The sequence below is a fragment of the Tursiops truncatus genome, chromosome 1 (genome assembly GCF_011762595.2).
Source record: "Tursiops truncatus isolate mTurTru1 chromosome 1, mTurTru1.mat.Y, whole genome shotgun sequence".
NCBI classification, from domain to species: domain Eukaryota; kingdom Metazoa; phylum Chordata; class Mammalia; order Artiodactyla; family Delphinidae; genus Tursiops; species Tursiops truncatus.
Window position 1 is genome coordinate 168,219,837 of NC_047034.1, and position 11,830 is coordinate 168,231,666.

At 56.5% G+C, this 11,830-nt stretch overlaps 1 protein-coding gene across 1 annotated transcript; it reads left to right on the forward strand.

Moving 5' to 3' along the window:
* The first annotated feature begins 7,414 nt into the window (after window positions 1-7,414).
* On the forward strand, window positions 7,415-11,294 carry CAMK2N1 (calcium/calmodulin dependent protein kinase II inhibitor 1). The gene is made up of 2 exons (XM_004310743.4): window positions 7,415-8,419; window positions 9,975-11,294. Exons 1-2 carry the CDS (start codon window positions 8,254-8,256, stop codon window positions 10,043-10,045), a joined length of 237 nt encoding a protein of 78 aa, XP_004310791.1. The 5' UTR covers window positions 7,415-8,253; the 3' UTR covers window positions 10,046-11,294.
* Window positions 11,295-11,830: the final 536 nt, after the last annotated feature.

Here is an 11,830-nt window from a genome sequence, read left to right on the forward strand (position 1 = left end):
CCCGCTCATGCTGCAATCTCTACCACGACCTCCAGGTGGCGCTGTACTCCTATGGTTGAGGCCGCTGGAGGCCTTGCGGGAGAAACTGAGGTGGCGCTTCCAAGGGCGGGTGCAATTTTCTCTCTCCTGAGGCGTGGGGCACAGGCCTGAGAGAAGAGCCTGAAAAGGACCCTGGGCTGCTGATCCCAGGTCCCGCGCACAGGCTGGGAAGGGGAGAAGCAGGAACGTGCTCTCTGGTTCCTTCCTTTCTCTGCCCAACACACCAGGAAGCCAGGTGCAGATGTGAAAATTCTGAGAAACCCAGAAAACTCAGGGGAAAAGAATCCTGCATTTCTCTCCCTATAATTTTCCAGGCATTCACATCTTTAAATATACTAACCATGATTTCTTTCAACAAAAAATGAGACATGCATAATGCATCGCATGTTCTTAAAATACCCAGATGACTTCACACTGGTAAAGGAGGCTTAAAAAAATTGTACGGCATAGATTTTGATTTTCTCCCCAGAAGCTTTCTCTTAGTGGAGAAATCCTGCTTCTCCCAGCCCGGCCCGCTTCCCTTGCTGTCCTCTCCTCTGCCCTGTTTTGCCTTCCTCCCTCCCTCCTATGTGTCAAGTTTCTCTGTCCCCTTCTCGGCAAGGAAAGAGAACCGGGAACTGCTTTGCTTGGCAGTTCTGCCTCTCATCTGCCGCTGTTTGCCTCTTGCCTTTGAGTGTGCGAAAGTTTCTTCCTCTGCGTGTGGATCTGTCTTCCTCTCTGAGGCTGTTTTAGCTTCTCTCCTTCTGTTGGATGCTGTCTGTGAGTCTGTCTCTCCTCACATCTGTCTCCCCTGCACCTGGCTCCTACCCTCCCAGACGGCTCTCTCCTCCTTCCGGATCCCCTGCTCAGCCCAGCTGCTGGCGGGGCAGGGCGCGGAGGGCCTCTGTGCCCTGCGGTGGCCGCTCCCCCAGCTTCTACCCTTCCTACTACATAGGAAGTTCCTCTTCTAGGAAGAGAAAGCCCTTCTCTCGGCCCCCGCAGGCCCTGGAGGGCTTTGGGCAGTGGGACTCACTGCATGAAGCTGTCCCTTCCTCTTATCCTAGTGACCCAATCAGCATCTCATCTGATCCTCCCAATCTCCCCTTGAGGCTGATCTGGTTACCCCCACTTTACAGCTGAGAGGAATTCTGGCTCAGACAGTGAAGTGACTGCCTGGAGGTCACACAGGTAAGAAGGGGTGGAGCTGGGATTGAACTTCTGCTTTACCCTCATCTCACTTGCTGTCACCAGGTCCAGCGCACAGAGCTCTGAGCTGGTCCTTGGGAGAACTGGGGTCTCGGTCCTGGCTCTGTTTCCGATCGGGCAGCTCATCTTTCTCGTTTGGGGTTGACTTCTCCCCACCCTGCAGTGGGAAAATGCCCCTCTCTGCCCTGCCAACCTTACAGGTTATCACGGATATCAAATGATATTGCATCCGTGGTGGTGGTGGTGGGGGACGTGCTTGAATAATATCGTGTGGGAACCCAAGGGTCCAGAGCATGTCCAGTCCCCTCGCTGGGAACCTGAGCTCAGAGGTCAATGGCCACGTCGTTCTGTCCAGGGTTGAGCCCACACAGGTCTGACCCCAGGTTTGGGGGAGAGTCAGGGTGAGGGCGCCTGGGTTTAAGGTGTAAAAATCTCTTCTGCTGTCACAGGATACTGGTGGGGAGTGTCGTTTACGGGATCCAGTCCTGCGTTCTTTATCTGAAGGGCCTTTGGGGTTCAGAGATCCGCTGGAAATTGCACACACAATTTTCTGTATCTGGGAAAGAGAATCCATCTCTTTCATTAGATTCCCAGAGAGGTCCTCAGCCTGCAAGAGGCTTGGGCAGTGATTTACATCTCCTCAGTCTGTGGGTAGGTGGAGGTGCAGAGACTAGAAGAGGCTTGTCTCTGCGCACCCGACTCCCAGGTATCCTCAGGAAAGTGGTGTCACCCAACAGTTGAGAGCTCGGCCTGGAGTCAGACCTGCTGCCTCTCCTGGGCTGTGCTGCTTTGGGCTTGTCACTCAACTTCTCTGGCCTCAGAGCCCCTAAGGAGGATATAGAGAGAGATGACAATCCCAGCCACCTTCTGCGGTTGTCAAGCGTGGATATGTATTCCCGGGGCATGGGAAGCGCTTCATAGAGACTGGGTGGGAGAGTGGCAGTCAGAGGGCTACCGTTTCTGAGCCTGATGGAGTCAGTTCCTCCTTAGTCCCCATTAGCGGTCGCGATTTGCTTAGCTCATTTTCTGGTGAGGTCAGGGGCTCTTCAGTCAGGGGACTTCAGGCCTCTCGGGAGCCTGGGTGGGAGAAACCTGGTATGCAGAGCCCAGGCTCTGGAGCCAGACCACGGTCCCCAGCCTCCTGAGCCTCCACCATTTGTCCATGAGGCTAGCATTGTACCTGCCCTCGTCTGCACCCCTGCCCCGCCGGAGTCATGCCGACATGGCCATGGTGCCCGGCCTCTCGACTCTCCTCTCCTCCTGGCCTGGGCCTGAGTGAGGCAACTGCTTCCCAGGGTGACATGGAGCCCCAGCACCTCCCACCTGCTCGTTCTGGGCTGGTCTCTCAGAGGTCCTAGGACCACACCCCACCGCCATCCTCTGTGTGAGGACATGCAGTGACTGGGGTGGGGGGAGGACAGTGCAGTTGGGACACTGGTGATCCCTTCTCACGTCCTGGTGAGATTAAGTTCCTCAGCTCCCCCCAGGTGTCCTCACTATTTCTGAAGTTTTCCTAAAGAGCTCATGGGACTCTCACTTTGTGGGTTATTGGTATAATAAAATCTTTAAAAAAATTACCCTCGGACCTCTTTAGTTTAAAGGAACCCAGCAGACTTCATCGTTGAAAAAAGCCCTTTTATTTTGTGACTGATTGATTGTGTGTGCGGCTGGAGCTTCCCTCCAGATACAGTCCCGAGCTACAGTGAGAAGCAGGGGTGTGAGACCCTGAGCAGGAGACCTGGCTCCAGCCCGCCCTATGGGCACCCCTTTCCCCACCTGTGACGGGAGGAGGTGGGACTAGATGAACTCCAGGGCTGGTTTCATGCGGAGGCTTCTAGAACTCTGGGCATTCTTTGGAGACCCTCTGGGGAGTATGAGGGGCCCGAAGGGGGGCGTCCTGAGCCCCTATCTCCCCAGCAGCTTGCCCTTTATCTACTTTTTATCTCTGGAGGTTCCTTGTAAGATTTTGTTTGAAGAAAGGGTCTTGGTAATTAAATAAAAAAAGCAAACTTTTGGGGGGAAGGGCTCTGCCTGCCACAAAAGTCCTGCACAACTGTTTGCTGAATGTAGGGAAGGTGAGTGAACTATTCTTGGGTTGTTTCTTGCTTCTAGGTCTGAGCTACCCCCAGTCGGCTAACATGCTTTTCTCTCACTGTGTGTGTTTGTGCACGTGTGTGTGCACGCACACAGGCGTGGTGCGGAGGTGGGCTGCAGAAGCCTTGCCTTTCAAGGCGGGTGGGGAACGGGCTGCACCCGGGTTCCAGTCCCCGAGGTGAGAGGCGTGGGGGTGATGTGGGTTTTTATCTGGCCTGGTTCAGAGTGGTAGTACCCTTCTGGAGGCCACTTAGACTCTCTGGAGGTGACCAGCTGGCCGTTGCCATGACACCGCATCCTGGCCTCCCCTGCTGGGCCGTCGAGGGTCTGAGCCAGTCCTGGCAAGGCTCAGCATTCCCAGCACTCCGCCCCATGGGTTACTGGGCCTGAGCTGCCAGCAGATGCCCTGCACCCAGGGCTGAGACACCACCATCTTCTCTAAGTCTCGCCATTACCCTCTGATGCCATGGCCTGTGACTCAGTTTCCCCATCTGGGTAGGAGAGAGGGGAAGGGAATAAGGGGAGCAAATGCACGCGGAGCATCTGTTTTATGCGGAGGCCCATCTGGGGCAGACTTTCCCTTTTTCCATCCCATCGACACTAGTGCAGGGTTCAGGGCACAGCAGGGCCTTGCAAATATGTATTTTTAACCCTGGAACATCTGTGCTGAAAGGGCTCACAGAGATGGTCCTGTTCTGTGGTTCTCAATTCTGCAGAGTCCCAGGGTTTGGTAAAGGAGATTTCAGGTGAGGTTTGAAGGAGAAACCCCCCCACCTTTGCCTCAAACAGGTTTTATCTACTTTAGATTTGAGAGATCTGGTTGATTTTGCAGCTGAAAAAAATGTGATTTTTCTCCAAGTTTCCCATTTTGTGATGTAGAGTCAGAGGCCTAGAGGCGAGAATCAGCTCATTCAAGGTCACAAAGAGAGTCAACAGGTAATAATAAGAACTATGTTTACTGAGGACTTACTGTGTGCCAGGCATACGATACATGTATAATCTTCCCTAAAACAAACCACCGAGTAGAAATCATTATTACCCCCATTTGACAGATGAGGAAACTGAGGCACGATGAGGCGAAACAACCACAGAGTTAGGAAATGACAGAGTAGGAATTTGATCTTGGCTGCCCAGTGAAGGCCATCCCCGTCACCCTGGCCTACTTCACTAGACTGTGTACCACCAGGTTTCCTTGATGCGTGGTGGGGAAAGTGGTCTCCACTCCTGCCTTACTTGGTCCGTTCCTCCATCTGGACCTGGCATCTTCAACACAGCCCTGGGCATCTGGCTCACAGCCAGCCTCTTGGCTTTGTGGGGTAAGGCAGGGATGGAGCCCCAGGGTACGTGAGTGCATCCAGGTCTAGGGCTCCAGAGTAAAGCATGGCCCACTGAAGGATGAACAAATGGAGGACCGAGTGAGGCATTTGAAATGGAGACAGTTGGGAGGGGTGGAGGTGGAGGAATACCATACTGATTCACACTTTCCCTCGCAGAGCTTCTGTGTGCCCTTGGAGGCATCGCTTAGCCTTCAGGAACCTTGTCTGTAAAATGGGTCTGACTGTCCCAGTCCTGCCACTTCTGGAGGCTAAAGGGAGCCTCTAGGAAGGGAACAGTCATGGTAATGCCTTTCTGACAGTAAAATGCCATGTGCCTGAGAGGAATGTGTGGGTAAGGGGCTGGGTATTGAGTTAGGAAGGTGTGGTGCTGCCACCTTTAACCTTATTTGGAACAAGGAAAGGTAAACATGCAAACAGATGGGGTGTAAAACCCAGCTTCTCTTTTTGCTCTCAGTTGCTGTGTGTGCAGGGATTCGTCAGCCCTCTCTGTGCCTTTCTGCGGACCTTCAGTACAGGAGGACTGTGGTAGCTACTCAGCGTGAACACTGCTTTGTTACTCGGCAGTAAAGAAGGAGCCAGAGGAGTGTGAGATTAGTGGAGTGGTCTCAGCCCTGCAAGCTGTCACCACTGCGGGATGTCCCCTATAGGGGCCCGGAATCACAGCTGGGAAAAGTGGCTTCTCCTGGTTCCATCGGTAGCCTGTGACCTCGGCAAGTCACATACTCTTTCCGCTAACGGTTAAACAGGCATGCACTGTCTCCTCTTTCTACCTCAAAAGGTGTTTATTTTGAGAAGCAAGGTCGATAATGGATGTGAAGATGCTTTGGGGTGTGGTGGGGAGGAATAGAAAGACTGATACAAATGTAAGAGCTTCTTGTAACAATCATCCTGCTTGTTACGCTTTTGTTTTCTCTTCCAGCACTTGGCCTGGTGTTAACCTCAAAGCAAACACTTGGAAAAGCCTTAATGAATGGAGACAGGTTGCTTGTGGAGTGGAGCAAAGGAGGCCAGAGACCTGCTGCTTATGCCACTGACAAGCTGTGGGATTTGGAGAAAGCCCCTGACCCTCTCTGGGCTTCAGTTTCCCCATTTCTAAATGAAGGAGGCTGGACTGGGTCCTCCTTAAGGATCCTCCCAATTCTGACGGCTCTGAAATGGGAATGAATGAAGTGCTACTGTTCTTTCTCCCTCATTAAGTCATTTCGCAAATGTTTAGTGCACCTCCTTGCTCAGCCAGGCCCCGAGAGCCTGATGCTAGCTAGCCCCATGTCCCATTTTACAGCTGAGATCATGGAAGTTCAGAGAAGGGATGTGACTTGCCCAAAGTCACACAGCTAGCAAATGACAAGGCCGAGATTCAAACCCAGGCCTGAATCCAAAGGTCATGCCTAGTCCATCTGCATCCCGGTTTCTCAGCCCCTTCCTCGCCTCTCCCCAGGGTGCCTGGCCTCTGGAGGCCTGGGATCCCCTTTACACAGTTTGGGGGAGGGGCTGGGCTGGCTCCTCTCAGGCAGCCTCTCTACCATATGTTTTGTCACTAAAAAACACCTCCCCCCTTCCGTCCAGCCCACCACTCACCCAGAGTCCTAGATTTAAGGTGCGAGTGAACCTGAGGATGCTCTTTCGATATTGGTGGGACCCCTTGCAGGGTAGCTGGTGGAGCCAGTTGAGACTCACCAGGGGACCAAGATGTGTTTCCTTGCCCTGCCTTCAGCAAACTGCATGACCTTGGGATGGCTGCCTCTTTCTGCGGTCAGGCTGGTCCTGCCGCGTGAAGGCGGTCTCCAGGGGGAGAGCAGGTGCTATCGGCGCTGGGCGGGGATAACGAGCCCTCCTCGCGCACCTTGCCCCCTCGGAGTTACCATCTGCTCGGCAGACGCGCCTCCCAGGACCCTGGGGTTGCCCCAGTCTCCCTCCCGGGATCCAGAGCCCGCTCCTCTGCTCAGAAGCCTCAGTCTCTCCCCAGGGCTCGTGGCAGTTGCTGGAAGGGAGGTCCCCAGGGGCAGAGAGCTGCAGGCCCGGGACGTCCCCGGCAGAGGCAGTGGACGCCAAGAGCCGGGCATCCCTGGTGAGGCCGGCGTAAGAAGGCGCTCCCCGCTCCTCGGGGAGGCTGGGCTGCCCTCCCCACCCCCCATCCGCCTCCACCCCGAGGCCCCGCGGGAGCCCGAGTCGAGAGACCTGGCTGGGAGCAGGGCCTTCCAGGGCGAACCGAGTGGGAGAGGGAGGGTGTGAGGCCCAAGGGGCCGGGCCCTGAGAGTCTAGAGTGGGGCGCAAATGTGATGGGGGCAAGGGGTTCCCCGGTTGGCGCCGGCGGGGGAGACCGTGTCCGAGGGTCGCCGAGTGCCCTCCGACCTCTACCCCAGCATCTGGCCTCCGGGGAGACCTGCATCCATCTGTCCTTCCCCACGTGTGCGTCGTAGGTTCCCCTTCCCGCTCCCGGAATCCCCACTCCCCCCAGCTCTCCGCGGGAGGCAGAGCCGGTGGCAGGTCCCGCGCGGAGCCGCCGCGCACCGGCTCGGGACCCGGTAAACACCCCGCGGGAGGAGGCGGCGCCCGGAGGCCGCCGGGCCGGGGCGGGGCTCACGGGGGGCCCCTCAGCGCGGGCGGGACGCGGGTGCTGGGGGCGGGGGCAGGAAGCTAGCCGCGGCCCGGGCCGGCCTGCGCTGCCCCGTGACGTCGCTCGGCTTCCAGGGATCTGTCCCCGCGGCCCGGGTCCCCTCCGCCCCGCCCTCCTCCTGCCTCCCCCCGCCCCCCGCGGCCTCGCCTCCGCGCCGCGGCCGGCATTTCTCGCTCGCAGCTCGCCCGCTGGCTGGCTCTCGGTCCCGGCCTCCTTCTCCTCCTTCTGACTCTCCTCCTTCCCTCTCCGACCCTCTTTCTCTTTCTCCGCTCTCCCTCTCCGATCCTGATCTAGTCGTTCCCTCCGCCCTTTCTTCTCTTCCCTCTTGCCTTCCTCTCTCTCTTTCGGTCGATTCCCCTGCCTCTCATTCTCTCTGTGTCTCTGCTTCTCTCCCCGTTTCCCTCTCGGTTTCTCTCTTCCCCCTCCCTCCCTCCGGGCTTCTCTCCCACCCCCCACCCGTGCCCTCCCTCCACCCTCGCTCCCCTCCCCCTCCACCCCTCGCAGCCCAGCCGCTCGCAGCTCCCCAGTCAGCCTCCCCGAACCAGCGCCGCCGCCGCCCGCACTCGCCGCCGGACCGGCCTGCCCGGCTTCCCGGGGTGCGCCCTCCTCGGCCCCGCGCCCTCGGGGCTCGCTGGCACAGCCTCCTCCCCCGGCTCACGGCCCCGCCCGGCCCGGCCCCAGCCCAGCGCCCGAGCGCGCCGAGGATGTGAGTCCTGCTCGCCTCTGCCGGAGCAGCAGCCACTCGCGCGCCGCCGAGCCGGAGCGCAGCGCAGCGCAGCCTCGGGCGCTCGCGGGGTCGCTCGGGCCGGCTGCGCGCTCCTGCCCCAGCGGCGCCCTCCGGCCTCTCGCCGGCGCCAGCGCCGCCGCAGCCCGCGGGCGGTCCTCGGCCGGCCGTCCCCGGCCCCAGCGCCGCTGACCCTGTCCGCCGCGGGCGGGGACGCGGGCGGAGGAGGTGCCGCCGCGGAGCCCCCGGACGCGACCATGTCGGAGGTGCTGCCCTACGGCGACGAGAAGCTGAGCCCCTACGGCGACGGCGGCGACGTGGGCCAGATCTTCTCCTGCCGCCTGCAGGACACCAACAACTTCTTCGGCGCCGGGCAGAACAAGCGGCCGCCCAAGCTGGGCCAGATCGGCCGGAGCAAGCGGGGTGAGTTCGCGGCCACCTCCTCCGACACCCGTTTTCCGGGCACCCAGGCCTGGCGGAGGTTTGCGGGGTTTTCCCGCACCCGGGAGCCCGTTCCGACCCACTAACATCTCATCGCGCAGAATTGGACCGGGGGGGGGATCCCGCACTGCGGGTTCAGCTCCGGCTGGCCTCGGGAACCCCTCCCCCTCAGCTAGATCCTCGTTGGGGTCACCCAGGGGGCGTGGCTGCATCTCGCTGCAGCAGGGACTGAAAGGTTATATCCCGGTTCCCAAAGTTTGATTTTTTGATTTATACCCTGCCCCCGCCCCTTTTGCGCCCCTTTTGCGCAGTGTAGTAGCAGCTGAACTCGATCTACAACCCGGGGTGGGGGGAGTCCTAGGGCTCCCCGGGGACGGCGTGGGGAAGGGCTGGTTCCGGCGGGGAAGGCGAGGGGCTTTCGGATCACACCGGCTTTTCATTGTTCCTTGGCAGGGGGAGGGGGTTTGCCGAGCCTGGGCGCTCGGCGCAGGAGCTAGAAAAGCCCCGTAGAGACTGGGACGCGCGGGGGCTCTAAGAGGAGCTCCAGAGGCGCGGGGACAATGAGAAAGACCGATAGCTGCCGTGAGAGACTGAGACGCAGAGATAGGGAGGAAGGCGGAGGGGGGAAGTAGCGGGGAGGCCGAGATGGGCAGAGACCGAGACAAAGCTAAGGAGAGAGAGAGTCAGAGCCGGAAAGACAGCGAGCCAGGAACGCAAGTCTGGGGAGGACAGAAAAGCAGCTGAAACAATGAGGGCAACCGACACCCCGGACACAGAGAGAGGCCCAGAGACCTCGACAGGTGACCGTCGCGCCGGGAGACTGATGGAGGGACCGAGGAAGGCGAGGCTAGGTAGAGATAGTGAGAGAGGTGAAGGACGCAGAGAGGCAGATGCGGAGAGGCGGGGGAGCCGCCGGCGGGCAGCGAAGGGAGGCTCCGACCTCTGTAGCTGCGAGTGCGGAGAGGCCAAGTCGGCCCGCTGGCAGCGCGGAGGGGGGCTCCCGGCCCAAGCGAGGCCAGAATCCCCGACGGGCTGCGCGCTGTGCAACCGGCCCCTGGCGTCCCTCCTCGCTCAGCGCACCTCAGCACCCCGCCTCGGCTACCGGCGCTGCGCTCGGGGCACCCGGGAGGATCCCAGGCCCGGAGCCCGTGGCTCCTCCCTCCCCTCCCTCTCCCGCCCAGGAGCCTTTTTTCCAAATAAATGCGCCCTCCAGGGTGGGTGGGGGCCGGGGTGAGGACCAGGCCGGTGCGCGCCTAGGCTGCCACCAGGGCTGCGGGATTTGTGCTCTCTTCGCTTCCTCTTCTCAGGACCATGCTGGGACACGGCCTGGGGGAGGGGGAGTGGTTGAGAGGAAAGCAGCAGAGGGACCCCTGGCCGAGCAGAAGAGGATGGGGGCTGTGTTAGCACGCGTGGAGACCCCTTCCCTCTCCTTTCCTCAGTCTACCCGCCCCTCCGACCCGGGCGTAAAGCGAAACTTAGGGACCCCTGGCTAGGCCCAAGAGCGCTCACCTCTCCTTTTCTCCCCCTTTTCTTGCAGTTGTTATTGAAGATGATAGGATTGATGACGTGCTGAAAAATATGACAGACAAGGCACCTCCTGGTGTCTAACTCCCCTAAAGACAATGAGTTAAGGGAGAGAATAAGAATGAGAACGGCGATATCAGTTATTGGCAAAAAGCATGAAAAGAGAAAGCACTTTGAAATTTATTACTAGCTTGCTACCCACGATGAAATCAGCAACCTGTATCTCGTGTCAGGCCGGGAGACAGATGAGGCGTGAGAAGAAGGCTCTGGGCTTCTTTGCAAAGATAAAAATTAAAAAGAAATTTTTAAAAATTAAAAAAATCACTATATATATATATATACATAAAGAAATAAACAGAGAAGTCTCAGTTGCAGCTATTTGTCAAAATTAATATCCATTTCTTTTTCTATACAGTGAATATTGCGCAATTATAGATCTGGTTTTTGAACCACTTAAATAATGAAGCAGCAACACCGGGTGTTTTGAGGTGTTGGCATTCTTCGCTGATTTGGCTGTTCCCAATGTTTACATTATTTAATCTTGCAAAAATGATTCTGTGCACTTGGATGTGAAATGCTGTCCAGTTTTATTTTTTTATGTTGTTATCCTTGGATGTACAAAAAAAAATCAGAAAATGATCTCTATAGATATTGCATTCTATTTTGGTCATCTTTTGAAGTTATCAAGAATGTGTTTAAAACAAGACGAGAACTTTTCTAAGGAATCATACCTAGAAAATAATCATCGTTTTATTTTAAAATGAATTGTAAAGCTTGTGTTTCTTTGTTGCTGCGAGCTATTTGCCCAAGTTAATGCAAATGAACACATTTTATATGTCAGGAAAAAAAAACCACAAAAAAACAAAGAAAAAAAAATGCTTGAGCTTTTTCTAACCTCTTCCTGCAGTCTGTTGTGTGAGCAGCCTGTTTTTTTCTCTAATATTGTGTCGGTTTATTCTCTTTAATGGACTGTAAAAAAATGTAATCACAAGAGTGCCAAATATCTTGAAATGCCAAAAGGCATTTTGGTTTCTTTTCTTTTCCCTGTGCTCTGAGTTCATGTAAAGGAATGCTTGGAGTGTCTTTTTCTGTTATTTATAGGGGTTCTCTTAGGGCACACCAGCTGCCTGTTTTGCATGGTATTTGCAAAAATGCCTCTTGCGTGAGGAATCTTTTCCCGTTTTTTTGTTTGCAACTTTGGACCTCAAGAGGTTTCTTCCTTTCCCTACCCTGTTGCCTCTTTTCTTAATTCAATATTCTGTATGTTGCACCTTTAACCAGCACACAGGGCTATTTCTTCAATGTACAATAAAAGAACTGTTCCTGTGTCTCACTCTCTTTTCTCGGCTTTGGTTCCAGGGAGCTTGCTTTTTGTCTGCTGGTTGCAGATGGGAAGGCGGGAACGGTAGCTTTGGTCTGTGAGGCGAAAAGGTGGTGTGGAGGCCACCGTGGGTTGGGCTCAGGTGATAGGAAAGAAGCTGGAGTGGCAAGGCCATCCCTGGAGGGCAAGTGCGTCCAGTTTGGATTTGCGTTGGGCTCTCCCAACTTCTGTTGGGTTTCTGCCATCCCTGGTGGGGTGTGGGGAGAAGGAGGCTGGTGTGCTGGTTGGCAGGGAGTCAGCCTCGTGAAAGGCAAAGTTTGGAGGCTGGCAGGCTTGGATTCAAATCCCAGCTCCTTCACTTCCTAGCTCTATGGATTTGAGCAAGTCCCTTCACTTCTTCAGGCCTCAGTTTCCAAATCTGTGAAGTGGGGTTAATGCAGCTCCTACCTCGAAGGTTGTTGGGAAGATTCACACAGCACCCAGCACATAGTAGCACTCAGCATCAGATGCCCAGGTAATCCTTCATCCTGGGCCACCCGTCCTCAAGG

Coding starts and splice junctions, on each gene's coding strand:
- CAMK2N1 (XM_004310743.4), top strand. CDS start 8,254: ATGTCGGAGGTGCTGCCCTACGGCGACGAGAAGCTGAGCCCCTACGGC. Junction 8,420..9,974: donor GATCGGCCGGAGCAAGCGGG/GTGAGTTCGCGG, acceptor CTTTTCTTGCAG/TTGTTATTGAAGATGATAGG.